The sequence below is a fragment of the Falco peregrinus genome, chromosome 3 (genome assembly GCF_023634155.1).
Source record: "Falco peregrinus isolate bFalPer1 chromosome 3, bFalPer1.pri, whole genome shotgun sequence".
NCBI classification, from domain to species: domain Eukaryota; kingdom Metazoa; phylum Chordata; class Aves; order Falconiformes; family Falconidae; genus Falco; species Falco peregrinus.
Genome location: NC_073723.1, coordinates 70,747,556 through 70,774,062, shown reverse-complemented (window position 1 = coordinate 70,774,062; position 26,507 = coordinate 70,747,556). Strand labels below are relative to the sequence as shown.

The 26,507-nt window shown below is 42.1% G+C and overlaps 2 protein-coding genes across 3 annotated transcripts; one reads left to right on the top strand and one right to left on the bottom strand.

Annotated features, from left to right (window-relative positions):
- Positions 1–2,813: 2,813 nt before the first annotated feature.
- On the bottom strand, positions 2,814–18,630 carry ACOT13 (acyl-CoA thioesterase 13). Its single transcript, XM_005240308.4, has 3 exons — positions 18,497–18,630; positions 5,657–5,841; positions 2,814–3,531 (listed from the first exon to the last, which is right to left on the bottom strand). The coding sequence occupies exons 1-3, from the start codon at positions 18,575–18,577 to the stop codon at positions 3,375–3,377; spliced, it is 423 nt and encodes a 140-aa protein (XP_005240365.3). The 5' UTR covers positions 18,578–18,630; the 3' UTR covers positions 2,814–3,374.
- On the top strand, positions 18,534–25,825 carry TDP2 (tyrosyl-DNA phosphodiesterase 2). Of its 2 annotated transcripts, XM_055798228.1 has the most exons (7): positions 18,668–18,880; positions 18,965–19,047; positions 20,965–21,135; positions 22,473–22,564; positions 23,037–23,155; positions 23,747–23,917; positions 25,200–25,825. In XM_055798228.1, the coding sequence occupies exons 1-7, from the start codon at positions 18,668–18,670 to the stop codon at positions 25,479–25,481; spliced, it is 1,131 nt and encodes a 376-aa protein (XP_055654203.1). In that variant the 3' UTR covers positions 25,482–25,825. The 2 variants fall into 2 exon arrangements, with proteins under 2 accessions (XP_055654202.1, XP_055654203.1); XM_055798227.1 differs by lacking the exon at positions 18,965–19,047 and having other exon boundaries at positions 18,534–18,880.
- The last annotated feature ends 682 nt before the right edge of the window (positions 25,826–26,507 follow it).

Below are 26,507 nucleotides of genomic sequence, written 5' to 3'. Positions count from 1 at the left end.
CTGGACTCTCAGTTTTGCATGCCAGTGGGAACAATTCTGTTCCAATTCCTCATTTTCTCAAGGGACCTGTAATGTGTAATTCTACCATGGTGTGAATACCTGGCTGTCAGTCTGAACGTATTTGTGCGACAGTAGTGATGTGAAACCAGCATAAAACACTTGGCTGGCCAATATATTGCATGAAGTGGGAAGCTGCAGTGACTTCCACTGATGGAGACAAACTGTTCCACAACATGTCACATACGACTGTGTGAGGTGTGCCCCTCCCTAAGGACAGGCCTCTAGACATCAAGGAGTATGGTGCATTTGGTATGTTTAATAATAAAAAAAAAAAGAAAAAAACCCCAGCACAGTATGGGAGGGGCAGTACCATTTGCAGCTGTAAGATGGGGAGCTTACAGAGCTCTGTCAGTTATTGGATATGTAATCTGGCACACTAATAAGACTCACAAGATGCTCTCAGTGAGTCACTTGATTTGTTTGCTTGTAAGGGAATTATGCCCAAATCTGCAGTGATGGAACTAGGTCAGCCCCACAGGAGATATGTTTGCTCTGACGCCAGGTGGAACCATGTACCATTTGTCCTGATTACAGTGATTTTTCCCTCACTACTTCCTTCGAGACTCGAGGCAGTAAGAGGCAGATTTGCCAACGTGTCGGTTAGGGTGAATGCAGTAAAGAACGCTTCCAAATGTTAAGTCTGATGTTCTGTTAGTTTACTCCCAAAGCTAAGCAAGCTCAATGGTAACAATTCCTTCTAAAGTCATCTCCGAGCCCGGGTTAAGTTGTGAAATAAATTATGAGGTTAACATGCTGCTGCTGGTGGAGGGGTAACTGACAAGGTTGTCTTAAAATAATCAGTTCAATGAACCGCTTCTAAAATAACTGGCCTGCATATTAATGATGTTCCTCTTTCTTATTAATTGGGCAGCACTAAAATACTGTGGTGAATAGTCTGTTATAAGGGAGAATTCACTTGTTACTTCAGGAAGGGTTTTTTTTTTCTGTTTCACTCAGCTTACCGCAGTCCTTGCCAGGCTTGAATGGGAACAGGAGGATACTGTTATTCCACATTGAGGTTTGCCACTTTTAATTTGCCTGGATGCTTTTCAAATTGCAATTACGTAGATATGATGAATGCTAAGTGATAGAATGAGACCACTTACCCATGGTAGGTTCCTGAGGCAGCCAGCTTTGATTGAGGGGAAGTCATGTTGAGTTGCAGTGTGACGGTTACACGAGGGCAGAGCACACAGCGCTGAGAGCGTTCTGAATCTTTTGGCACATAGTGAATTGGGCACCTCCTTCATTCTCGACCTCTGCCTTTTATTTCAGGTAATAGTCAAAATCACTCCTGTGTTTCAATGAGGGGGGTGGGTTTATAGTAGTTGGGGGAGAAATTTAAGCCTCACTTCTGTTTCCTTGCGCTCTACTTACATGAGTAACCTAAGGAAGGAAACCAGTAAACTTGAGAATGAGAAAAAAAGATGACTGGAGCTGCCAGAACACGTTAATAGGAAAATAACTGGAACAGCAACTGCTAAACTCGCTAGGTGTGTCCACATGCTGTGATGGATCCTCTCTGTCTGCTCATTCTAATTGTAGAGGAGGTGGAGGTGCTCAAGGCTCATAATAGTGCTCCAGGCAGAGTGAGAAACAATTTAATACAGCAAAGCATATAGTTCTGCTGAGCAAAGATTTAAAACAAAAAAGATTGCTTCTGTAGTATCTTCAGAGAACTGCTTTAGCAGAGCATTGTGTTTCTATAAATGGGATTCAGGGATGACTCTAAGCATGAGTGCAAGTACTGGGGAAAAAATAATCATGAATGCACTGTTGAGAGAAGAGAGGATGCTACTGTTGAACTTTCAATAGTTCAACTAGCCACAGGCACGTAAGCCACCTACGCTTCCGTGACAGTCTTGGCGAAAAAGCTTTTCTTGACAACATACATACCACAAACAACTGTTCTAAACTTGCACTAAAAATACATGCTGATAGCCAGAGCCCACTGTAGATGCTTTTTTAGCTGTAACTTCCACTGAGGGGTAAGTTACAGCTGTATCACTTGTTTGAAAGTCATTTTGGACAGATTGCTGATATATTAGTAAACTTGTTCAGCTTCATATTGAAAATCAGTCTGCATGAACAGGTCATTTAACTCATTGGAAATCATTTCTTTAGGTTTAGGAATGCATAAAAAAAGCCCTAACTGCACATTTAATTATAAAATTCTAATCGCTGAAGACAATGAGTCAACTTCCTTGATAAAAAGAATTATGCATGCCCTTTACTAGTGCAGATTAACTTTTTCAAATTTCCCACTAGAGAAGAAAAACTAAGATAATGGCTTACGTAAGCTCACACTGCGTATGTAGCATTGCTGGTTTTATTACAGTTTGATAGCCTTGCCAAGGATCATTTGTCATCAGTTTGAAGAAAGCAGTTAAACCTGTCCACAACAGTGCAGAAGGAGACAGGTCTTCAGCTGATGAATAGCAGCTTTACTCTACCGCATTCAACCCAGGTCAGACTATCTGCAGCCTTAGCCTGATTAAAGGCTCACCAATTTTATTTTGATACATCTCTTAACTCAGCTGGTGATTTTTAAACAAACATAACCAGAACTTCAGGTAGGCAGAGGTCAAAAGCCCTTATGACTTGCATTTTCACATTTAGGAATCACAGGGAAATGATGAAATCTCACATGAATTTGTGTACAAGGGTTCCATCACACTCTCAACCGCTCCACGCTGGCAAGTTTTTACTTTGCGCAAAGAGATTACAAAACTATTAAATAATCTTTAGAAAGGTAGTTTCAAAAGGCTTTATTGAATATTTCTGAATTTGTTACAGCATTGGTAAACTACATTTTGTATTAGCCTGCTTTATACTTTCAAACCAGTTTTGATATTATATTATAGGTACTCTGTACTACTATCTTACAGAACAAGTAGTTTAGTTTGTAAGCATACATACTGGTGTTTGAATGTGACGGTGACAGCCCTGAAGACAGGGTTGCTTTGTCATATGACAACACCACAGGCAAAGGAACGATCTCTTAAAATACAGTCGTGCTGGTAAACCATATGGCTGGTCCAAAGGCTCCTCTCTTCTGCTATCTTGTCCAAAAAAAGCCAGATGCATCCCCATGCTTTCGCACTCTGTTGTTCATCCCGAAATAGGCACTAATTTTAGGCTTGTAACAATTCTGGTGGTAATTACCAAATTTGTTCATTTATTATGTGAGTGAGACAAATTCACTTTATATAGACTATCAGAACTTTGTGCAGATGATGTCTTAATACATAAATGAGAAATTAATTTGATATGGGGTTCTTAAGCCCAGCATTATTATTTTTTAAATTACTTTCTTAACTTCCTATATACTTTGTGTGTCTACCTTGTGCAATTAACTTTCCAGTTGCTTTATTTGTTAAATCCACACTGGCAAATGCAATATTTCTTCCTTGCTTCAGAATCTGAGCTGTAATCAGTATCTCTTCTCCAATCTTAGCAGCAGAAGTGTATCTTCAATTAAGAACAAAATGAACAGGTAAGAGACTGTACAAAGCAAAAATCCAAGAATATTTTTGCATTTTTGATTATCATGAAGGGGATCAGCAGAAGTGAGTAATAAAGGCATATCTCTGCCTTCCTGCCTGCTTGCAAATCCCCCTTTCTTAAAGTCCTTGAGCTCCCCTAAGTACTGCAGTTGTAATTCAGCATACAAATTCTCTGAGAAAATGGAGGGTAGAATGAAACCCATTGGTTTGGTTCTAAGGAAAAGTCCGTTAGGTATCAAAGACCTCAGTTCAAAGTTCAGCTACAAGTCCTCTTCCAGCCACTGCTGGCTCACTGCAGCCTTTCTAAACTAGTCTCACTGGTTCAGCTGCAAAAGGTCTCTGTTTCAAAGGCTCCAGAACTGTGTGGAACCTAAGCATGGGTTAACTGGTCATACCCCTGGTCAGAGAAGTCTTGGAAATCTGGGAGGCCTTCAAACTTCCCAGGTTTAACACTGTTTCCATTCATTTGATAACTCTTTGGTTTTATTTATGTAAGTAGGAGGGTGTGCTTTTAAAACACTCTCCAGGGAATAGGAAGAAATTCCCCCACAAAAAGCCTGGAAAGAATTAGGAGGAGCACGATCCAACCATGATCTGGGGTAAGGGGACATTGACATGCAGAATTACAGAGAAGAATGTATAATTGCTGGATATAAATCTTAGTGAGATAAATTTCATCAACCAGTCCATTTCTATACATGACACCATGTCAAAATTATGTAGTCATGCCTAATGCTAATGTAGCACAAGCCCCATTAGTTGACAGGGGCAGGGTTTCAGTCTTGTTTCATTCTCAGAGGCTGCTGCCAATTCTCTTCTGATAAAATAAGTTTCTCTGTTTCTGTTTGTTCTTTCCATTACTGAAATACCTTCTTGTGACAACTTTTTAAAAAGCTCCTTCCCCAAAAGGAAAAAGTTGTATTACAGCAATATTTGATGGGTTAAACAAAGCTACTAATATTGCTACACATAACATTTCCCAAAGATTATGCTACTCAATCATTTTGGATCACTTCCAGAGACAGCACTTTCTTAAGATTTTAGCCCTTATGCAATTGGGTAGGCATATTCGAATGTAAATAATTCAGATGTTGGCCTCTTGTTATACTACTGTAGGGAAAAAACATTAACATAGGAGAATTTCAGGTTTTCATTTCCAGTGACTTCCTAGTCATTACAGTGGTTGTATAAAGCTTAAATACATGCTCCAGTCCCACCGGCCCAGTGGAGAAATGAGAAGGTGCTGTGGGGGAAAGGAGGGAACCTGGTAGAAATACAGATCACCCCACACAGGCTTTTAAAGCTGCTTTTATTTTTTATTTTTTTTAGACAGTTTTGATGAAGGGTTGGTTACTTTTCCAAAATTTTTAATGCTCTGTTAGTTATTCCAAGTAGGATCACTTTAGTTCCAATCATTCATAATCTCTTCAGTAAAAGTAATGAATAATAATAGCATGATCAAAAAAGGTTTCAGAACAACTTTTTTTTTTCTTTAAAGACACTGTGCTTTAAATTTGCATTGCAGGAAGTACTATTCTCAGTATAAAACTACCTTTAAATGACACTTTCAAGGTCAAGGGTATCTTCCTCCACTGAGAAATTCTGATTCCATCTGTAATTCATCCTCTATGTGAGCATACAACACAGCTAAACTGTTCCCTGTTTTAACATTTTATGGACTAATACTGAAAAAGGGTTTATAGAAAGCTGCTTACCCTAATGCTTGGTGTTTGAGGACACACTCTAATATATCTTTGCAAGCAAAGACAAAAGTTGAACCAATTTTGTAAAGCTAAGATTTACCACATAACAACATCCCTTTACATTCTATGCATGAATGGGCACCATCCCTTAAACTCCTGTAACTAGTAAAAGTTTAAGGAAGTCCAACTCGAATTTTGCAACCAAATATCAATATCCCCAAATACAGCCCCCCCCCCCCCCTTAATTTACAAAAACAAAACTTCTGAAACCAAACACCTTTTTTAAGTGAGTGCTACAGCACAGAAATTATGTACAATGGAGTCAACACCACGTTAGGGGAAGAAAAGTTAGTATGTTCAGATGAACATGCTATAGATGATACCTACGTGATGTTCATGTCCACACTGACCCCAGGCACTGCTCTTTCCGTGTACAGCAACGCTGCTGTCGACACCACATCCACAAGTGTGGCTGTCAAACCTCCATGTAACGTACCACCTCTGTTTGTATGCTCCTCCTCTACTTTCATTTCACAAACAATTTTTCCAGGAGTTGCAGAAAGAAGTTTCATCTGTATAACCAAAAAAGGAATAAAAAGCTTACTGATGATAGTACCAACACCCAATACTGCCCTGAATCAAAATGAAAGTAAATCTTGTTTAATTCTGGACTCATGAGACAAATTACAACATAGAAAATATAGTAAATCAACTGTCACATTAGGTATTTCCATAATTTTTGAGCAAAGATCGCCGCCTTAGAAAAATCTGTGTTTCTAGTGCAGATAAATATTTAAACTGACAGATTAACAAAACTTCAATACTTGCTGTGCTCTCAGGAACTGCTTAGGAGACAACATTCTTCTTCAGTTTTCCTTTTGCTTTAATCTGGGACTGAAAAGCCAGATTAGAGGGAACACAAAACTGCTCTATATGAGTGTACCATAGCCATGAATGCATATTTGTTAGCACACAAAATGGAAACAAGACTGACAGCAATTCATAATCATTATACTAGAGCAACCTCAGTTACAAATCAGTATTTTGAACGGAGCGCTAGAAACACTAATCAGATTGGCCTCCCTGCGCTGAAATTCATATTCCTGGGTATAAGTATGCAAGACTGTGTCACACTGTATTACAGCATCATGACTTGTATATACACTTGTATTCCAACCCACAGGTGTTAAACAGAAAATGACAGTACATCCATGTTATCATGCTTCCCTCTGTACCTATCCAAAAAGCTGGATTTTTGAGACCAAGGTGTTACTGAAATTCAGTACTTTAAAATCTTTTTTCAAGTTTCTTCAGTTAGTAACACTGTATTAAAAATGTGAAAGGAGATGCAAAACTGGGGCAAGTTCAGTGAATATATTTACACATACAACTAAGACTTTAAAGTACCTTAAGACTGTCACAAGTAAAATGTGGACTTAATATTTATTATAATTCCTACTAATTTACTAGTTCTTTTACAATTTTTTAACTTACATGTTTCCATACCGTATCAGCTGAGTTGACTTAAATATTTTTAATCTTAAAAGGAATTGATTGAAATGTCTCCAGTCTCACTATTCCTTAATTATTCTGCAGTGTAAGAGCTCAGTTTCAGCTAATGCCCCTAAACTGATAGGCCAAAGTTTATCCAAGCTTTGCAGAGTAACGATCCTAAGGTAAATAAATGACAATGTAGTACACAGTCCATCTATGAATAGAAAAAGCTGGAATTAAGCAGAGGGGAAATCACTGAGGCAGTGTCCTAATACAGAAATAGCAACTTGACCAATGAAAATCCCGAGTCTCAAAGCAGGCGTGCTGCACTGTGCTGCACTGACTGGAGGCCTAAGTTTCTGACAGAATTTCTAATGAGGACTTTACTGATGCTTGACACTGGGAGCAGATGGCTTCCACTACAGTCAGGGAGTTTTCCAATCCACCAGCAAGGCAAGGAAAGCATCTGGCTTCATTTGTCATTGATCTGGCACTAGCTGCATGCTCTCCTTGACGAAAATAGTTCGGTATTTGAACACTTCCAGGGCTTACACAGCTAGAGTTGCTAGTTTGTCCTTCCACAGCCCTTCTGTGCTTGTCCTCCCACACGTCTGTCTCACTGAGCATACCGTATGCTGCTTCAGCTTCCAGCCACTACTGTGATGCACTACTTTGGAGACAGGGCTTTAAAACCCACAGTCATTTAAAGCCCTATATAGATAACACATTGAAATTAAACCTGCAACAAAGTCTGATGCTGAGCTGAAAAGTTTCAAACTAAAATCTGTCTTTTCCAGAACAGGAAAAATCTTGAGTTGTACTCAGTTACGGTAAGAAAGGCTTCAGGTATCTCCCAGAAAGACAGCAGATACTTCAAATTCAAACAAAACTGTACTTTTATTGTTATTATTATGTTCATAACATCATAATTCTAGAAGGAGACTGCAGAAAAAGTCTGAAAAGTATTCCAGAGCAAGGTAGGAAGCTTGTCTCCCGAGGCTCACTTTAGCCACTTACCCTTATGAGCTGAAGTACTACATTTGGTAGGATTATAGGGCAAAGGAGAGTGAAGTTATCACAGTGAAGAGGTGACGAAGAAGAACTAGCTGGACTCTATAAATGAAGGAGCTTCTCAAAGCTTTATAACTTAACTTTTACATACAAGACCAACTTATCTTGGTGAGACAAGACAGTTACTTTGCAAATAGATACTTTCTATTAAATGTATCAGATCACGGAGCTGTCAACAAAAACACTGCGTCCAGTATCACATCCTTCACAATGCAAACCAATTTTTTTTATGTGGTTGGTTTTCTTAGATGTATGTACTGCATCACTCCATGTCACAATTACATAAAACAGACAGAAACTACACAGAGAATTTTAGCATTGCAAAATTTAATGAGAATACAGGAACTGCTTCACAGGACCATCCTACACAGCAGCTACACTACTGCACACTACAGAATTTATAACAAAGTAATGTCATTTCAACTGTTTTGATCATAACATATGTCACAGCACTATCAAAACTATCAAGCTGCAACAAGGCTTTTACTTTCCCATACCAGGTTAACTTCAAGAAGTAGTTCTAGTGCCTTGCCCCGGCACAGCCACCAACCCCCCACAAGGTTTCAACAGTTCATCTACTGTCCGTGCTGTTTCTTCAGCCTCTTCAGGCCAGTCCACACTGCTTCTTGCCTCTGCTGCGTCTGGATTCTTTCTGCTCCGGGCTCCTCTTCTAGCCAGCCTTTCCTCATCCAGGCACCCTTCTTCTCTCAGGGTGTTCTCTCTCCTCCCTCTGCTTCTTCCAGATCTCTCTTCATACAGTGCCCTCCCCTTCCATACCCCTTAGAGCCATTTAACTACAGGAACCAGTCACAGCTGCACATTATCCACGTCAGCCAACCCACCGCCCCTGAAGCAAGCCCACAGCTGTATATCATTAATGTTAATTAACCTGCCTTCATTCCTCTACAATTCCTCTTATTTTCTTAAGATTTCATACCTTATGTATTTAACAATCATCACAACTTCTCTGCAAATAAACAACTCATACAGTCCAGACAATTTGTCCCTGAATTCATACACATATTCCTTCTTCACTTTTATCTTGGACTTTTTAGCTTCTGGGGGCTGATCGCCTTTCTACTCATCTGCTTTCTTGACATCTGGGATTTTGTTTTCTTCAGGGGGAGGTTCTAATGAGTTTATAGTACCTTGCCCTTTCACCTCTTGGGTCACACCGGACGGTAACCTGAATGAGCTTGCAGCAGCAGATCTAGGATACAGCATTATCACATCATTCCGTGTCCTGAAAAGCTCCTTAACATCCTTGTGGTCACCCATTTCTTCTATGAGTGGAAACACTTTCAACAAGCACATGAACACCAGGAAGAACACCGCCAGGCCGAGCAGCAGCAGCAGCAGCAGCGGGAGCCGGCTGTGGCACGGCAGTGCTCCGGTGCCTGCCCTCGGCACAGCCATCACTGCTGCCTGGCCGGAGCCACCGCTGCGGGCTGCTGCCACGTCTGGCCATCCACCCTGCCACTACTGCCCATCACCCTCAGCCTCTTAACTCCACGGCAGTCAGGCTTCCTTCTCTTTGATCCCCGATATGAAGAAATAGTGCGAAATAGGGACAATAAACATCACATCGATTGTGATTGTATGTGTCTGCTCAAGGAGTGTAGGTGTGGTGATTGGTCACATAACCATATAGTTTTAAGGAAATAACTAATGAAAGAAAAAGTCTGTTCTTCTTCCTCTAACAAAAGGGGCTATTTATAAAAAGGATGAGAAACATTCCAATGTTATCTAGAGGGAGCACTAAATCTCCTTGCTAAAGAAAACTAGATGGCCGACAAGGACATGAATTAGCTGCAAACTTGCAAGACCACCACATTCCAGGCAAAGGACTGATAAGCTAATTAACATATGAAGTGAGAGTAGGCGGGGTTAGATAATGAATATGTATAGGCGTTAATTGAATATTCATTGTTTCATTGTATAAATATAAGACAGTTACTTTAGACATGCACGTTAGGCGGAAGGATCCCCCGTGCATCCAGCGCTGCCAATAAAGGATCCTCAGTCACTAAGAAACGTTGACTTCGTTCTTTAAATCATCGCAACGGCTCACCTCTACTGGTGTCTGATCTGGATCCCTAGGCTCTCCTCACCTATCTCAACGTGATCTGGATCGCAGGCTATCCCCACCTGCCTCCGCTATATTTAAATCAATCTGGCGACCCAGATGGGACACCCCTCTGCCGGGCTGTAGGACCCGCTGGGAACAGGACTCCCTAGGGTACCCCCCGGAATTCCCAGAGGGACTCCTTGACTCTACGGATCACTGCGGAGGCTGACAAGTACCCCATCGCTGTAAGTGACGGTATTCTTTATTTTGGTTTGTTTGTTTGGTAGACCGGTCATTTGGAACCGCCCGTAAGTCAGAAGACAAAAGTTAACTTCTGCAGGGTGGTGTATACTTTTGTGGCTAGCACCTTAAGTATACGTTTGGTTTTGTTGGCATTCAATTGCTGTTTGGAGCCTGGCAAGTTCGCCTATAGGGCTCGTTTGGTACAGTCTTGCTTATTACGGTTTTCTGACTTATTGGGTGTGGAAATTTGACTCTGATTATCGTTATTCTGATTTTGGCTATATTCTTGGTAATCTTGCTTATTAAGGTTTCCTGACTTATTGGATGTGGAATTTGACTCTGATTATCGTTATTCTGATTTTGGCTATATTCTTGGTAATAATAGTGGGTTCTTGGTGGTGCTGTAGAAAGGTACCTGCATGTTGCATTTTGTAAGCGTTAAGTGTATTCTGTTAGTGTGAAGTGGGAAAATGGGAGGAAAACAAAGTGGTGGGATTTTAAAAGAAAAGCCCTTTAGGATGTGTTTTGAGTCATTGGAAGGATATTGGAGGATCTGCTGGTGGAAATGTGAATAGGAAAACATTGATAAAATATTGTAATCAATGGTGGCCACTTTATAAGCTGGAATGTGGAGAAAAGTGGCCTTTTAATTAATAATTATAAGGTTATTAATAATTGTTATTTATGCTGGAAATGTGAGAACATTTCTGTATTAAGTATATTACAAATGTTGGTATGTGGTTATTGTCTTGAACATCCGAGGGGTGAATGTGAACCTCTGTATGTTTTAAAGTGTATATGGTGTAAAGAATTATTATATGTATGGTGGCGACAAGAAATTGAATGCCCTGACTGTAAGATTTGGACGCCTTGGGATAAGAGAGAGAGCTGTAAGTGAAATTACAGTCTCTGTGGCTGGGATAGCGATTGAGATAATAGTAAGAAAGGTCACTGGAAGGAAATGGGGGGGCAGCTGGGGGAAGCGTGAATAAGAGAACTTTGGCTAAGTACTGCAATCAGTGGTGGCCCCTGTATAAGTTAGGGGACAGAGAAAATGGCCCTTAAATGGCACACTGAATTATAATGTTTTGCTACAATTAATGTTATTTTTAAGGCAAGAGGAAAAATGGGATGAAGTAATGTATGCTGGTATGTTTTTCACTCTGAGGAATCACCCAGAGTGGCAAAAGAGTGTGGTATTAACCTAGCTCCACAAGATCCCTTAATAATAGCAATGGAAAAGGATCAGAGGGGAGGTTGTGGTTCCTTCTATGGAGTAACCAGAATTAAACACGTTGTAAGATAAAACTTGTACTAATGTATGTAAGACCTGAAGCGGGGCGGGGGGTGTGGAGAATCAAAGACCCTGTGAAAGTGTTAGAGTATTGGGGTGAGTTTGTACAACCCCCCGTACCCGCCCGAAGGTGCGGCTGAGTCCTGCTGGACGCATGGCAGGGTGTTTGCTGTTTGCCTGCAAAGGCGTGATACATAAGAACACAGACTTAAAGCAGCAAGGAGCAGATTTGCATTCAGGGTAAGAGTTAAAGCAGAAGTGCTGCTGCAGAGGCAGGCTTGTGTAACCTGCAGAGCAGGAAGAGCATCTCCTGTCCCAATCCTTCTCTCCTGCTCCAATCCTTCTGATGGTGAGGAGGAAGGGGTTGCTGTTGCTGACAATGGAGCAGAAGGACCTGACAATGTCACCCCAAGTGCTGCAGCATTTGCAGTACAACAGGACCGGTAACGGCCCCTTTAGGGCAGGCGATGGGTCTGAGGAGAATAAAGGTGAATCTTTGATGGGGAAATTTGGATGCTTGGAAGTTGGTTGCAAATAGGACTGGATAAAGGTTCGAGTGGATTTTTACTAGGTAATCGTGAGGTAGAAAAGTTGATAGAAGGAATAGGGGACGTGTACAGAAGCTAAGAGAAGAGCTGTGTCGTGCTAAACCGGTAGAGGAGATGAAGCAGAGACAGAGGAAGAATATCAGGCAGAAGTGAATGAGCATATTGTAGGGAAAGTGGGCACTGGAAGCGAGATTGCCCTAAGCTAAAGAACCAGCAAGGGGTTCTGGTGAACTAGGGACTAGGAAAAATGAGGTGGAATTTTTAGTGAATACAAAACCAACTTATTTGGTGTTAAACTTCAGTGAAAAGAATTTGTTACAGTTGTGGGAGCTGCTGGCCACCAGGAAAACATCCCGAAACCTTTAAGAAAACAAGAATGCCAAGTTCACCAAAATCTTTGTTGGGATGAGATTTATTAGAACATCTAGACGTTTGAAGAAGGAGAAATGAACCTAAAAGTTGAAAATGATCAATTAATTGAAATCTTGAGCTTATCTTTAATTCAACAAAAAGGTGGAAAAGAGGACCTCCCTGAAGTAAAAGAAATTTTAACCAGGTGTATCTGGAAATAAATTCCAGGAAAGGTGAAAAATGCTTTACCTGTTACAGTAAAAATGATAAGGGGGAGGCTTGCCCAGTTCAGATAAAACAATATCCCTTGGTCAGCAAGGCTGTGGGGAATATTGGCAGAAAAACTGAAATAACATACACTCTGTAGTAGTTCTACTAATGTAAATCTGTGTGTTTTACCATGACAGTGACTTGTTATGGGATGTGCAGATGAAACTTTGCATTGACAACAAAGTACAAGGAATAAGGTTGGTCAAGTACCTCCTACCACAATCAAGGGCAAGACTGGGTTGGCCTCCATGTTTGCCACCAAGAAGAATCTTGAGCTCCGCTGCTGGCTGCAACCCAGTAGGCGCTGAGTGGTGAGAACATATGCCATGCCAGACCTTGATGTGAGGAATGGCCCCCTCCGTTATAAGAGGGTCATCCAGGAAGGAAGAACATAAGATGGCCCATTGAGGCACTGATTTGGAAACTGGAAACCGCCTGGCCGACCATGAGGCCATACAAGTAGCAGAGGAGGTAGGAAAGGAGGAATTATCCTTAATACCAGATGGTAAAATCCAAACTGTAAGTACAGATCAGGAGCCAAACTATTCTAAAGAAAACTTAAAGCTAATTCAGAACATGAATGATGAGATAAGTGGACTTATTTGAGGGATGGTCATATCAGTGGTACCATCCAATTTAATATGGACCACAGCCCTAACAGAACATAATAAGACGCACTGGGGAGCTGATAATTTATATAAAAGTCTAAATCAGAAATTGGTAGGGTGAAACTTGTATACTGTAATAAAACAGGTGACTCAGCAATGCGAAATGTGTTTGAAAATTAGCCAGGGCAACAGTGGCAAGTTGATTTTTCTGAACTCCCAAGAAAAGGGGGGTACCGATATTTATTAAATGAATGGACACCCCAACGTATCATACAGTATTATGGACCTGCAACTTGGAATCCTAATGAACTCATTAGTGGTGCTTGAGAACCAATCTACAATCTGAATCGTATCATTCGTCTACAGGCTGTCTTGGAAATTATTACTAATCAAACAGCTAAAGCTCTTGACTTACTGACAGACCAAGCAACTCATATACGAAATGCAATTTATTAACACAGGATGGTTCTCGATTACCTGCTAGCCGAAGAAGGAGGTGTTTGTGGTAAATTAAATGTTTCCAATTGTTGTTTGAAAATTGATGACAATGGTGAGGTAGTTAAACAAATCACATCTGAGATATGGAAGTTAGCCCATGTTCCCATCCAAACTTGGAAAGACTGGAACATTGACTTGTTTTCCTGGCTTCCCGGGAGCCCCTGGGTAAAACTAATCCTATTTTATTTGTTATGTGGATTAGCCACCTAATTGTTTTTGCCATGTGCTGTTCCATGTTTTATAAGATTAATTCAACATGTTATAACTAACATGCAATTTGCTACTATGGTTTCACCCAATGGTGTTAAACAAATTCGAGTAGTACGCCAAAATGTACAGTCAACAATACAGATTATATAGTTAACACAATAACAGTTTAATAGCAAACAAGAATCTGGGAATAATAACTATTAACAATTCATATAACAATGTAGGCTGATTAAGAATACAAATAGAATAGCAAACAAAACAACCATCAGGAATGCACAGACAAGGATATGGCAACGTCTTTTATACTTTTCCACCTCCGCCATAAGTTCTTGACGTGTGACAGTAGAAAAACGCACCCCCTGCCTAAACAACAACAAAAAAAAAAAGGTTTTGATTCCCCTTTATAATGAACCATACAGGTTAGATGTTTAAAAAACACTCACCTTATAGGATGTTCAGAGGGGGAAATGCGCACTCCAGACCCTTCCTCCCTGGCAGGCGACGTGGCGGTCTGATGCATTGAAAGCAAGGACCTGTCATTTGGCCATAGTGCCATATATGTTACCATTAACAAACCTACTGGAGTGGTAAGCTCGGGAAATGGGTCCGGGACTTCATCTGGACACTCAGCAGCCATCTTTTATCGTGTATGCCTTTGAACATGCGCATGCGCAATTTTAAACCCCACAGAATGTATTGGAAAAATCTGGAAAGACCGTGCATGCGAAACCCCTATAGTCTAGCCATGATAGTGACGCATATATAAAAAAAAAAAAGAAAAAAGGAACGTTTAAAGAAACTATAGTATTTATAGTTCATTTATTACTTAAGTGGAATGTATAGTTATAAGTATTGTTTTAGGTTTTGTTTTTGTAGGTTATATGTATTACCCAACCTTTTTAATTTAATTTGAAAACTGTGTGTTGGACGCAAAATAAATTTAGTCACAATAATGCAAAGGCTGAACAGCAAAACCGTGCAGAGTGTGTCATGTTCTGCCCATCTTTTTCAAGAGATCAACATTTTCCTTTTGTTTATATAGCAGTCTCTTGCACTCTGCTTTGGTATCCCACGAGTTCCACTATTTGGGACGAATTGCAAGGAGGAGATTGCACTCTTCTATACCGGCGTGACCAAAAGCACTCACAGAAATACATACTGATGGTTACTGTAATCCAGCAAAGTCTCATGTAATGCGAAAAACAAACTTCTTCACTCATGAGTCCAACACAGTCCTGAATAATGTCGGGGTGGTAACTCCATCTGTTCCCTCCATGATAGTCCGTGCTGGTCCTTGGTATTTTTCTTCACGAGGTGACGAAGATGAACAGAAACGAATAACAAGTCACATGGTAACTTTGCTGAGCTTTTTATTATCGGTTATGCGGTCTTGCTATGCTGATGTTTTAGGAATACTGATATGTATATTACTTCAATGTTCTGTTTGGTGCTGTCAAAGAATGATCAGAGAGCATAATGATAGTTTTTAGAACAGGGGTGATTGAATAATGAGCTATGTACAATGAGTGATGAATGGTATACTACTTTTCTAGAAAATGATGTGCTTATATATAATTATCCAAAGTTGGGAGGTGTTCAAAGACCCTTATTATCAACATGATGAATACACCAAGACCTTTAGTGTCAGCACCATGGATGTACTAGGCGCAAGGTCCTTGGATTCGTTATCTTTATAAGGGCCATCTGGTCCTAAGTTTCTGTCGCGTATATAACGTGGCTAAAACAAGGACTTTGAATCGTGCTCATTAGTCGATCGAGGAACAGAGTCTGCACAGAAACAAGAAGGTAAAAAAGGTTCACTGGAGGAAGACTCCTGATCTTCATCCTGAAGACCCCAGACAACCACTCCTCAAGGACATTGCGCAGGAGCAAAATATGTAAATGAATTCCTGGAATTGTAATGAATATGTAAATGATTTCCTGACAGAAACCATAATTGGTGGGATACTCTCTTTGGCTGGTCACTTTCTGCAAAAGAAATTCTTAATGCTATGGTACACCCCATTGTGATCTTATTGAGCAGTTTAGGAATTTCCTTAATACTAAGCATTATGTTATATTTGTGGGTCTGAAGAATGTTTAAAAGGGTAACACTTATGTGTGATGCTTTATAACATTCGGGAAGACTGCTTAAGTAAAAGAATTTACTTAGTTTGATAGAAAAGGGGTGATTGATATGAAGAAATAGTGTGAAATAGGGACAATAAACATCGCATCGATTGTGATTGTATATGTCTGCTCAAGGAGTGTAGGTGTGGTGATTGGTCACATAACCATATAGTTTTAAGGAAATAACTAATGAAAGAAAGAGTCTGTTCTTCTTCTTCTAACAAAAGGGGCTATTTACAAAAAGGATGAGAAACATTCCAATGTTATCTAGAGGGAGCACTAAATCTCCTTGCTAAAGAAAACTAGATGGCCGACAAGGACATGAATTAGCTGCAAACTTGCAAGACCACCACATTCCAGGCAAAGGACTGATAAGCTAATTAACATACGAAGTGAGAGTAGGCGGGGTTAGATAATGAATATGTATAGGTGTTAATTGAATATTCATTGTTTCATTGTATAAATATAAGACAGTTACTTTAGACATGCACGTTAGGCGGAAGGATCCCCTGTGCATCCAGCGCTGCCAATAAAGGATCCTCAGTCACTAAGAAACGTTGACTTCGTTCTTTAAATCATCGCAACGGCTCACCTCTACTGGTGTCTGATCCGGATCCCTAGGCTCTCCTCACCTATCTCAACGTGATCTGGATCGCAGGCTATCCCCACCTGCCTCCGCTCTGTTGGGCACTGCCAGCACCGCTCAAAACTTCAAATGTCCCCCAGCACAGCCGTTACTGCTGTCACTGCTCATTACACTCAGTCTCATGATCTGAAGATCATGAGGTCAAACTTCACACGTGGCACCAATTGTCACAGCACTATCAAAACTATCAAGCTGCAACAAGGCTTTTACTTTCCCATACCAGGTTAACTTCAAGAAGTAGTTCTAGTGCCTTGCCCCGGCACAGCCACCAACCCCCCACAAGGTTTCAACAGTTCATCTACTGTCCGTGCTGTTTCTTCAGCCTCTTCAGGCCAGTCCACACTGCTTCTTGCCTCTGCTGCATCCGGATTCTTCCTTCACCGGCTCCTCTTCCAAGTCAGCCTCGGCTCATCTGAACCTTCTTCTCCCTGCTTCTCTTGGGGCCTGTCCTTGTCTCTCCTACATCCAGGGCACTCTCTCTCCTCCCTGCTTTTTCCAGGTCTCTCTTCATCCAGAGGAGCTCCTTCTCTTCATTTGGTTCTCTCTCTCTTCCATACCCCTTAGAGCCATTTAACTACTTAGCAGGAACCAGTCACAGCTGCACATTATCCACATCAGCCACCCCACCACCCCTGAAGCAAGCCCACAGCTGTATATTATCGATGTTAATTAACCTGCCTTCATTCCTCCACAGACACAGACCTGGACCAGTCAAATACATTCCTTTAGACCTTGTGCTGAAACTCATAGAGCACCTGAAGTGCTTCTGCTTTCAGCCTGGCTTCAAGGTGAGGTGTGAGATGTTATAACAAGCTATTTTTTTTATTATTATTTTTAAACAGAGAAAAGTAATAATTTATCTTGAAATTTCACAGTCCTGAAAGTTAGCTTAGTCAGAGGTACCAGGAAGGGAAGAAGAGCTGTTACTAAGCAACTCATGGAAGGTTATTCAGCACAGTCCTCATCTGCAGAGAGGCACTCAAAGGCAGCTCTAGTATTTAAGAAGAGTTCAGTAACACTTGTACCTTCTACTGTGTGTTACCCTCACATCCACACAGTCCCTTAGGGGACCTTGAATAAGTGGAAAACAGCACCAGGCCCGCACTGCCGGGCTCCTGCCGTGCCCGCGGCCATGCCCCGGCCGCCAGGGTTCAGCGAACCCACCGCAGGCCCCCACCTGCTGCCGCTCCGGCGGCCTGGCCCCTGCGGGGGGGGCTGCTGTCCCCCACCAGGGCAGCGCGGCTCCGCAAGGCCTCTGCCGAGCCTCCGCCTGCGGGGCTGCGCCTGAGGAAAGGCCCCGGCCTGGTTCAGCCTTTTATTCTGGGAGGGGAAAACCCACGTTTTGGACGAGCAGCCCCGCCTCGGGCGACCGGCCACCTCTCCAGTCGGGGGCTGCCGCCAGCGGCCAGCAGCCCCCCGGTCTGTACACCAGTATCGTTAGGGCGAGTCTCAGGAGGACGGGGCCGGGCTCTTTCCAGCGGAGCCCAGCGACAGGACAAAGGCAACGGGCACAAACCAAAGGAGAAGTTCCACCTGAACATGAGGAAAAGCCTGTTTGAGGGTGACAGAGCTCTGGAACAGGCTGCCCAGAGAGGCTGCAGAGTCTCCTTCTCTGGCGACATTCACAACCCACGTGGACGCGATCCTGTGCCACCTGCTCTGGGTGACCCTGCTCGAGCAGGGTCCTGGACCAGGTGATCTTCAGAGGTCCCTTCCAACCCCGACCGTTCTGTGACACTGTGCCCCTCCTGGGGGGCCGCGCCGCCCGCGAACCTCCCCCTGCGGCCCGCCCGTACCTTGCGGAGCACCCGGTCGAAGCCCTGCGACTCCACCATGTACTTCATGGCCTCCTTCAGACTCTCCACCGTGAACCCCATCTTGCCCGCTCCGCCGACGGCCGCCACTCCGCGCCCCGGAACGGCAACCCCGGCGGGCGGGGCTCGGCCCGCCTTCCGCCCGCAGGAGCTATGGAGGCGGCGGGGGAAAAGCGGGAGGGGGGCGAGGCGGCCCGTTGCCTGCAGGCGGGGAAGCCTCTCCCGGAGGAGGAGGAGGAGAAAGAGGAGGAGGTGTTACACCTGGCCAAGCGGAGGAAGGTGCTGTGCTCCGAGTTCGCCGCCATCACCAGTAGCGACGCGGCGGTGGCGCGCAGCTTCTTGGCCGGCAGCGGTTGGCACATGGAGGTACGCGCGGGGGGTTGGCGGCGGGGGCGAGGGGGGGGCAGCCCCGGCGGCCCTTTCTCTGCCATCTGCCTCTCTGTGTTTCAGAGGGCGCTGAACGCCTATTTCGAGCCGCCGCTGGAGGAGAAGGAGGAGGAGGAGGGGGCGGCCGGCGGGGGGGGCGTTAACTGGTAGGTGACCCCCGGGGTGGGAGGGTGGCCGGCGGGGCGGGGGTGAGGGGAGCGGGGCCTGCGACCCGGGAGGTGGCGGTCCCCGGCTGCGAGGGCCCTGACCAGCGGGAAGCTGGAAGGGTCAGGGCCCTCGCAGCCGGGGACCGCCACCTCCCGGGTCGCAGCGGTCCCGCTCCGCCGCACCTCGCCCGTCTCTGCCCCGGTCGTTTCTGCTCCTCACGCTGAAGTTTCCGTGCTAGTTCTCCTTGTTTCCCACCCCCCCGTCCCTTCCCGGGGTGTCCCAGCCATCTAACTCTGGGCTAGTGGGTTTACGAGCCCAACGGCTCGGCTTCATTTTCATTTCCACGGCCTTGTATCGCGCTGCAGTACCCGTGCAGGTGGTATTATACACCTTTGTATACATATTATACACCTAATGCAAAAAATAATACAACAGATATATTATACACGTTTGTGTGTGCGTAAACTGTGCATGTAAGCGGTATACCGGACGTATGCATATTTGTATTTCTTAAAGGAAGTTGGCATGGACATGCACACCTTGTTAAATGGACTTGTGGAAGTTAGGGCCTAAGATCTGTGGTCTTAGATACGCAGACAATTGCAGAGCAAATCCATGGGGTGTACCGAGGAACTTTTACAGACCCCGGCCCTTCACAGTCCTGAGGGAGGCATTTTTCCTGTGGACTTACTTATTTCGGTCTCACACGTTATATAGAAAAGCCCTTATGATCTTTATAGTTATGAATAAACTGCATTTGAAAACAGCATGCCTGTTTCTGCTTGATATGTGTGTATGAAAAAATGCGAGCCTGCTGAACATTAGCAGTGGTCTCTAGGTAGTCCGTGATGAGTCAGAATACAGCTGTATCAAACTGGCAGCAGCTTTTTCTTTTCCAGCCTCTCTCTGTCTTTGCACAGAGGGTTCTGTCTTGGAACAGTTGCATGCAGGTTGTGTTGGGAGAGAAGACTGTTCGGAGACCTCCCTGTCAGGGGAGGACTCATTGCAGACTACACAGACTTTGATCTTTCATCTCATAGTCCTTCAGGTTGCAGTATAAATATAAAAAGTCATCACGAAAGTAGTGGAGGCATATACCACTGCTTACAACAGCCAGTGCATCCTTGTGATAGCAACACTGTGTTCGGGTCACAAGTCCAAAACACAGCACCTTTGAGCTACTATGAAGAAAATCAGCGCTTACCCTAGCAAAAAACAGTACAACCATCTGTTAGCAGGTACAGCGTGGTTCTCTTCAGCAGCGCAGTCCCCAAACAGTTACTAGACTAGGCACTCAAACTTAGTGTTGTTGATGTTAGTCTTCATGAAATCAACAGGGTAGACGGGGCCTGTGTTTTTGAGGTGGCATTTGGGGTGAATATTCCCAAGGAAAAGGACTGTCAATCTGTCACAGAGTGAGTCTGCACTTGTACCTCCCCAGGGGGTTTGGCAGTTGGAAGAATCTCAGCTGTACCACAAAGACAGCATGTAAAAGCAAGTCCTGGCTGCAGTTGTTTGTTTCTAATATGCTGGGAAGTGTTTGAAAAGCTAATATACACGGCCTGCCTCTAGCATGGGGAAAGAGTTGAGTTACTCAGGTGCTTCGGATTACTTTGGTTACTGTCCGATTAACTTAAATCAGAATGGTAAATGTTATGTCTATAAGGAAGAGGAAGAACCACTTACTTCACCTGTGTACTAAGGCTCTGTATGACTGAGGTCTGTATTGTTTTAGTTGCTGCACTTGTAAATTATGTTGAGATCAATACATGTGAGCTTATTTCTTGGGAAAGTTTTAAATGGCCGCGTGTAAGTTCTCATGGGTCTAAAATATCTTGCTTTAGGAGATAAGTGGGAGTAATTGCAGGAAGAATAGTATTATGCATGTTGACAAACAAGTAAACTCTCTCTTTTAGTATTGACCTCACAGCAGATGCAGCTACTACTAGTAATGCTGGTGTCAATAGCGCAGACTCAAGGCAACAAGAAGATGACAGCAGCTTCTCCCTGATAACTTGGAACATTGATGGGTTGGATCTGGGAAGTCTGAAAGAACGAGCTGGAGGAATTTGTTCTTACCTGGCATTGTAAGTGTAGCTTCACCTTTGTATTGTTGTGTACCCAGCTTTAAAGGGAAAAGCAAACTTCTTGGTTTAGATATTTACAAATCTTCATGCCCAAATTATCTTAATGTTAGATGCAACAATACGATCACTATAAATCCGAAATAGCTGAATAAAAGTTGATAGAGGTGTGACCCTATGCAGCATCTCAAAGGTTAAATATTTTGCGATGACTACTTTACAAAGCTTTTCATAATTAACATTATTGTTCCAGTTGCAGTCATATGTCAAAAGCATACTTCATACTTCCATCTTGTACATAAGAGAAGGGTGAAAATGCAAGAAACTTGTTTGTCTCATTTGGGTGGTATGAATAACTTTGTGCTAGAGCAAACTTTCAAACAACAAAAAAGACTTTTAGTGAAATGTGAAAAGTGGCTCTCTAGCCGTTACTGTCTATCAAAAAAGAGAATGTGCAAGGTAAGATAAAAACAATAGAATCTGTGATTGCCTTTTATAGTTCCATCAGTGGAAGCCTGACGTGAATATATTTATTTATGAGCACTTTAACAATTGCATATGTTGATTTATCTTAATACAGTAACTTATCAGTGTAAATTAAATGTTTTAAACAAGTAATAATAATTTAAGATTCTCTTAAAACAGCAGAAACCTCTTAACCAAAATTTTCACTTGATGTTGTTAATCTGGGGTGACAATATTTTTCTTATGTAAATAAAGCCTTAGGTTTGTCCTTCACCTACTTAGAGCAGGGCTGTTCAGCAGTGTAGCAAAAATAGGGGCAGCTCTGAAGTCATGTCTAAATGGGCATTTCCAGGACTGCTGGCCCACATGAACTCTTAGTGATTGCGCAGCTCTAATACAATAGAAGAGCTTGTCGTTGATGAGACTGGAGAAAATGAATGGCAGGTTACCTGAGAGGATCTGTTGTAAAGGAATGAGGTGGTGGCTGGAATCTCCTGGAGAACTTAAATTGGGGAGAACATGTTCCACAGCTGCTTTGCAGCTGCTTATGTTTAATTCCTCATGTATGTAGTATATGAAACCTGTGCAAATGTGTGCGAGATCAAGGTATAGGGAAATCATGCATTTTATTACCATGACAGTTCCATGTCCATAATAATCATTGTTTCCTCCCTTTTAGCAATGGTGATGTGTCTACGTGCTACTAAGTATGATGGAGACAGTTTTTCGGGTTTTTTGAAATACAGATTCTTACTATATCTAGGAAGATGAGAACAAGGTGCACCTGAAATCCCTGACCCTGTTCCATTTGGCCTCAGAGTGTAACAGTAGCACCTTTCGGTAGTTAATTTAAAATCTTTTCTCACCAATTTCAGATACAGTCCAGATGTGGTGTTTTTACAAGAGGTCATCCTGCCACAACTCTCTCTTCTACAGGTGAGAGCAGGCAGCTACGCTATTATTCCAGGTAAGAAATAACCCTCAGTTTCTAACTACAGAAACTGGAAAATTAAGTTTGGTTTTATTCTGTCTCCTTTACCGAGATCTCTGACCGTTTGTAGGAATGAAAAGAGTAAAGTGAAGAAGGAAGCACTTAAATTACTTTCTGTGTTTTGATACAGCATATAGTTTGATGCTCATTATGCATGTGAAAAGCTTTCCTGCCTGGTGGTTTCCTTTGTATTTTTTCTGCATTTTGAAAGGCTGATAGTAAGGGTAGCCAAAAAAGTGCCATAGATAGTAATTTCTTAAATATTTTCATTTTAAAAAATCTGAAAAATTAACCCTGCTATTATATAACTTTTTAACTGATGACTTCACATCTTACAAATTAACATGACTCTCCCAGATCATGGTGAAAAGGTCTCTTTCAGAACCTTAACTTCTTTATGGCATGGCAGAAGATAATCTCGACCATTTCCTTCCCTGTTCATCTTTAGGTGCCGTAGATGGCTATTTCACTGCCATAATGTTGAAGAAATCAAGAGTGAAGCTACTGAAACAGGAGATAATACCTTTTCCAACAACTGCCATGATGAGGAACCTTTTGGTTGTGCATGTGAGTGAGTCATATGTACTAAACGGCTGTATGTCTGCCTTCAAAACAAAAAATCCCAGGAAAGGCTGGACTGGCTTTACTCTGTGACAGTCTCAAACAGCAGAAAAACTTCTCCAAACATACAAACACAGTTGCATTTGATAATAACAAATGTAAATCTTTTATGTAAATTACTGGCCGCACTTTGTTTTGAAGTCTCATAACTTTTACTTATTTATAACTCTTTACTTTGAGGGTGACAGAGCACTGGAACAGGCTACTCCGGGAGGTTGTGGAGTCTGCTTCTCTGGAGATACTCAAAACCTGCCTGGACATGATCCTGTGCAACCTGTTCTAGGAGAAGCTGCTTTAGCAGGGGATTGGACTAGATGATCCCCAGAGGTCCCTTCCAACCCTGACCATTTTGTGATTCTGTAAACCTGTGAAAACAAAACTAAAAGCCTGTTATCCTCCTGTAAGCCACTTTTCTGAATGTAAAACTAATATTAACCAGAGCTCTGTCATTCAGTAATTTACTTTGTGATTACATTTTGCCTTTGGACTTTTTACCATGTTGTGAATGGTAACACTGCCTCTTTGTTTCATGCACAGGTGAGCATATCTGGTAATGAACTTTGCCTTATGACCTCTCATCTGGAGAGTACTAAAAATCACTCTAAGGAGCGTATGAAACAACTGCAAATAGTGTTAGACAAAATGCAGAAGGAGTCTGAGTCCACCACTGTTATATTTGGAGGGGATACAAACCTCAGGGACAACGAGGTAAATAGAAATAAGCAACCTTGTTAATTTTGAGAAGGTATTCTGACAAAATCTTCTCAGGCTTTTTTGTTGTCTTTATGAAAAATGACCTGCTTAGGTAGAACAGAGATATGCAACATTTATTCTTAAAAAGTGGAAGCCTGACTGAAGTAGAAGCTGTGGCATTGCTATGCTGAAGCATTATTATAGCTGAGGAGATGTATACGAAGAGCTCTCTGCCCCTGCAATAACAAAATACTTTATTGGCGACATTTATAACTGAGAAGAGGCAGGAATAGTTGATGAAATTTTGATTTCAAAAACATCTTCTCATTTTGAGAACCTGATCTTTACTCGCTCAGTTCTGATTCTCAAGAGAGTTAATGCTTTTGGAATCAATGAAAGAAGAGGATGCTCTGGAGAACCAGATCTTGGGAGCTTAAAATTAATATCTCTTCATAGATACATTCAAAATTAGAAGTAATTTTTGCCTGCTGATACTAAAAGTGAGATTTGTGCATGATTACCAAAAGGTCAGCGTTTCATCCTTCCCTGTTGTGAAATTCCATTGCAATGAACTAGAATGACATTACAACTCTTAGCAGGAGCAGCACAAGTCTTAGGAGGAGCAGCTGAGGGAACTGGGTTGTTTAGTCTGGAAGAGATTTGGGACTTTATTGCTCTCTGCAGCTACCTGAAAGGAGGTTGTAGGCAGATGTGGGTAGGTGTCTTCTTCCAGTTAACTAGTGACATGATGAGGAAACAACCTCAAGTTGTGCCAGGGGAGGTTTAGATTGGGTGTCAGGAAAAATTTGTTCACTGAAAGGGTGGTCAAGCATTAGAACAAGCTGCCTAGGGAGGTGGTAGAATCACCATCCCTGGAGATGTTTAAAAGACATGTAGGTGCGGTGCTCAGGGACATGGTTTAGTGATGGACTTGGCAGTCCTGGGTTACCAGTTGGACTTGATGATCTTAGAGGTCTTTTCCAACCTAAATGATTCTGTGATTCTGTGGCATTGGTTCAGAGAACATGGTGTTGACCCCCAGACCTCAGAATTTCAGAGCTGAACTTTTTTTTTTTTTTTTGTAACATGTTATGGATTTAGAAAGTACTACAGGAATTGGTCATGCTTTAGAGTATCCTGAGAAATACCACAACTTAGAAACATTTCCAGTATCTTTGGCTCTAACAACTTGTTTTTTGCAGAAAAAAGCAATGTTGTGACAACTCTGTTCTGGTTTTGAAGGTAAAATTTGTGAATTCAGTATATTCTGGATTTTCTTCCCTCCTCTTACCTTCAGGTTACTAAACTAGGTGGCTTACCTAACAACATTCTGGATATCTGGGAATTTTTGGGTAAACCTCAACACTGCCGCTATACTTGGGACACCCACTCCAATACCAACCTGCGTGCAGAGTACAAGTGCAAGATGAGATTTGACCGTGTTTACATTCGGCCTGCAGTGGAAGGGGGACATATTATTCCACGAAGCATGGACTTAATCGGGTTGGAAAAACTAGAATGTGGCAGATTCGCTAGTGATCACTGGGGTCTTCTGTGTAATTTTGATGTGGTACTATAAAAAAGAAAAAAGGCTTGCATTGTTTGTTTTTAGGTAATTTGTTCTTGATTTACAGAATTTTACCCTCTGTGTTGAAGTGGGGCATATTTCAGTTTTCAACCCTAATGCAGTCTCTGCTCTTGACTTCCACTGGAATGGCTTCATTTCAAGCTAGGTTTCCCTTTTTAGTTTCCTGATAAAAATATTTGGTTTTAATAATGAATGCAAATATAAAAACAAATTATGGTTTTAAAATGGGAGAAAGAGACTCTAAATACAAGTCATAAACATAATGGTTTAAAAGACATTTTTATTTTGGCATGTATTATAATCTCATAATAAATGCTGCTTTTTAATTTTAAGAATACTGTGCTTGCTTTGTTTCTTTTTGTAATAATTTCCATTACCTGTTACAACCCTCTCTTCTGTAGGGTGTTTTGTTTTAGCTTCTGAAGTTTGTGTTGTACATATGTGCACCTGCAGGCAAGACAATAAAGGAGTTGAAAGAATTACTAGATTCTCATAAAATAGGGGTTTCTTAAGTAAGAATTAAAGTAATACTGAACATAAGAATGATATGCATTCTGTTCAACAAGAAAAGGGTATAGGCAGATGTGTGAGGTTTTTCAGTTGGGATGGTGTATACCTTACTTTGTTTTTATTAACCTGGATATTTGCAGATTAAAATCTTACCTTTCCAGTGAGCTTCTAGAAACAGTGCTCTTACAAACTGCCGTGCAAAGCCTGAGCAACTCAAGGTCTCACTGGCTTTGCAAAGATCAAACAGACTTTCTTATTCAAAGAACTGTGTGGTCAATCCTATAGAAGCTGTCGTTTGTGCAAAGTACCAAGCTGATTTAAAAGGGAAAGTCTATTAACATTTTTGGTGTGACATTCAGTGCACAGGTGTGGAGAGGAAGCCCAGACAGCTCGTCAATGACACAAGGTGAACACAGAGGCTGACAGCCTAAATTCCTTTAGTTGTAGTTGTTGTTTGTCTTCCGTCTTGAGCCCGGAGCTTACAGCTTGTGTTTTGCTGGACCGCTG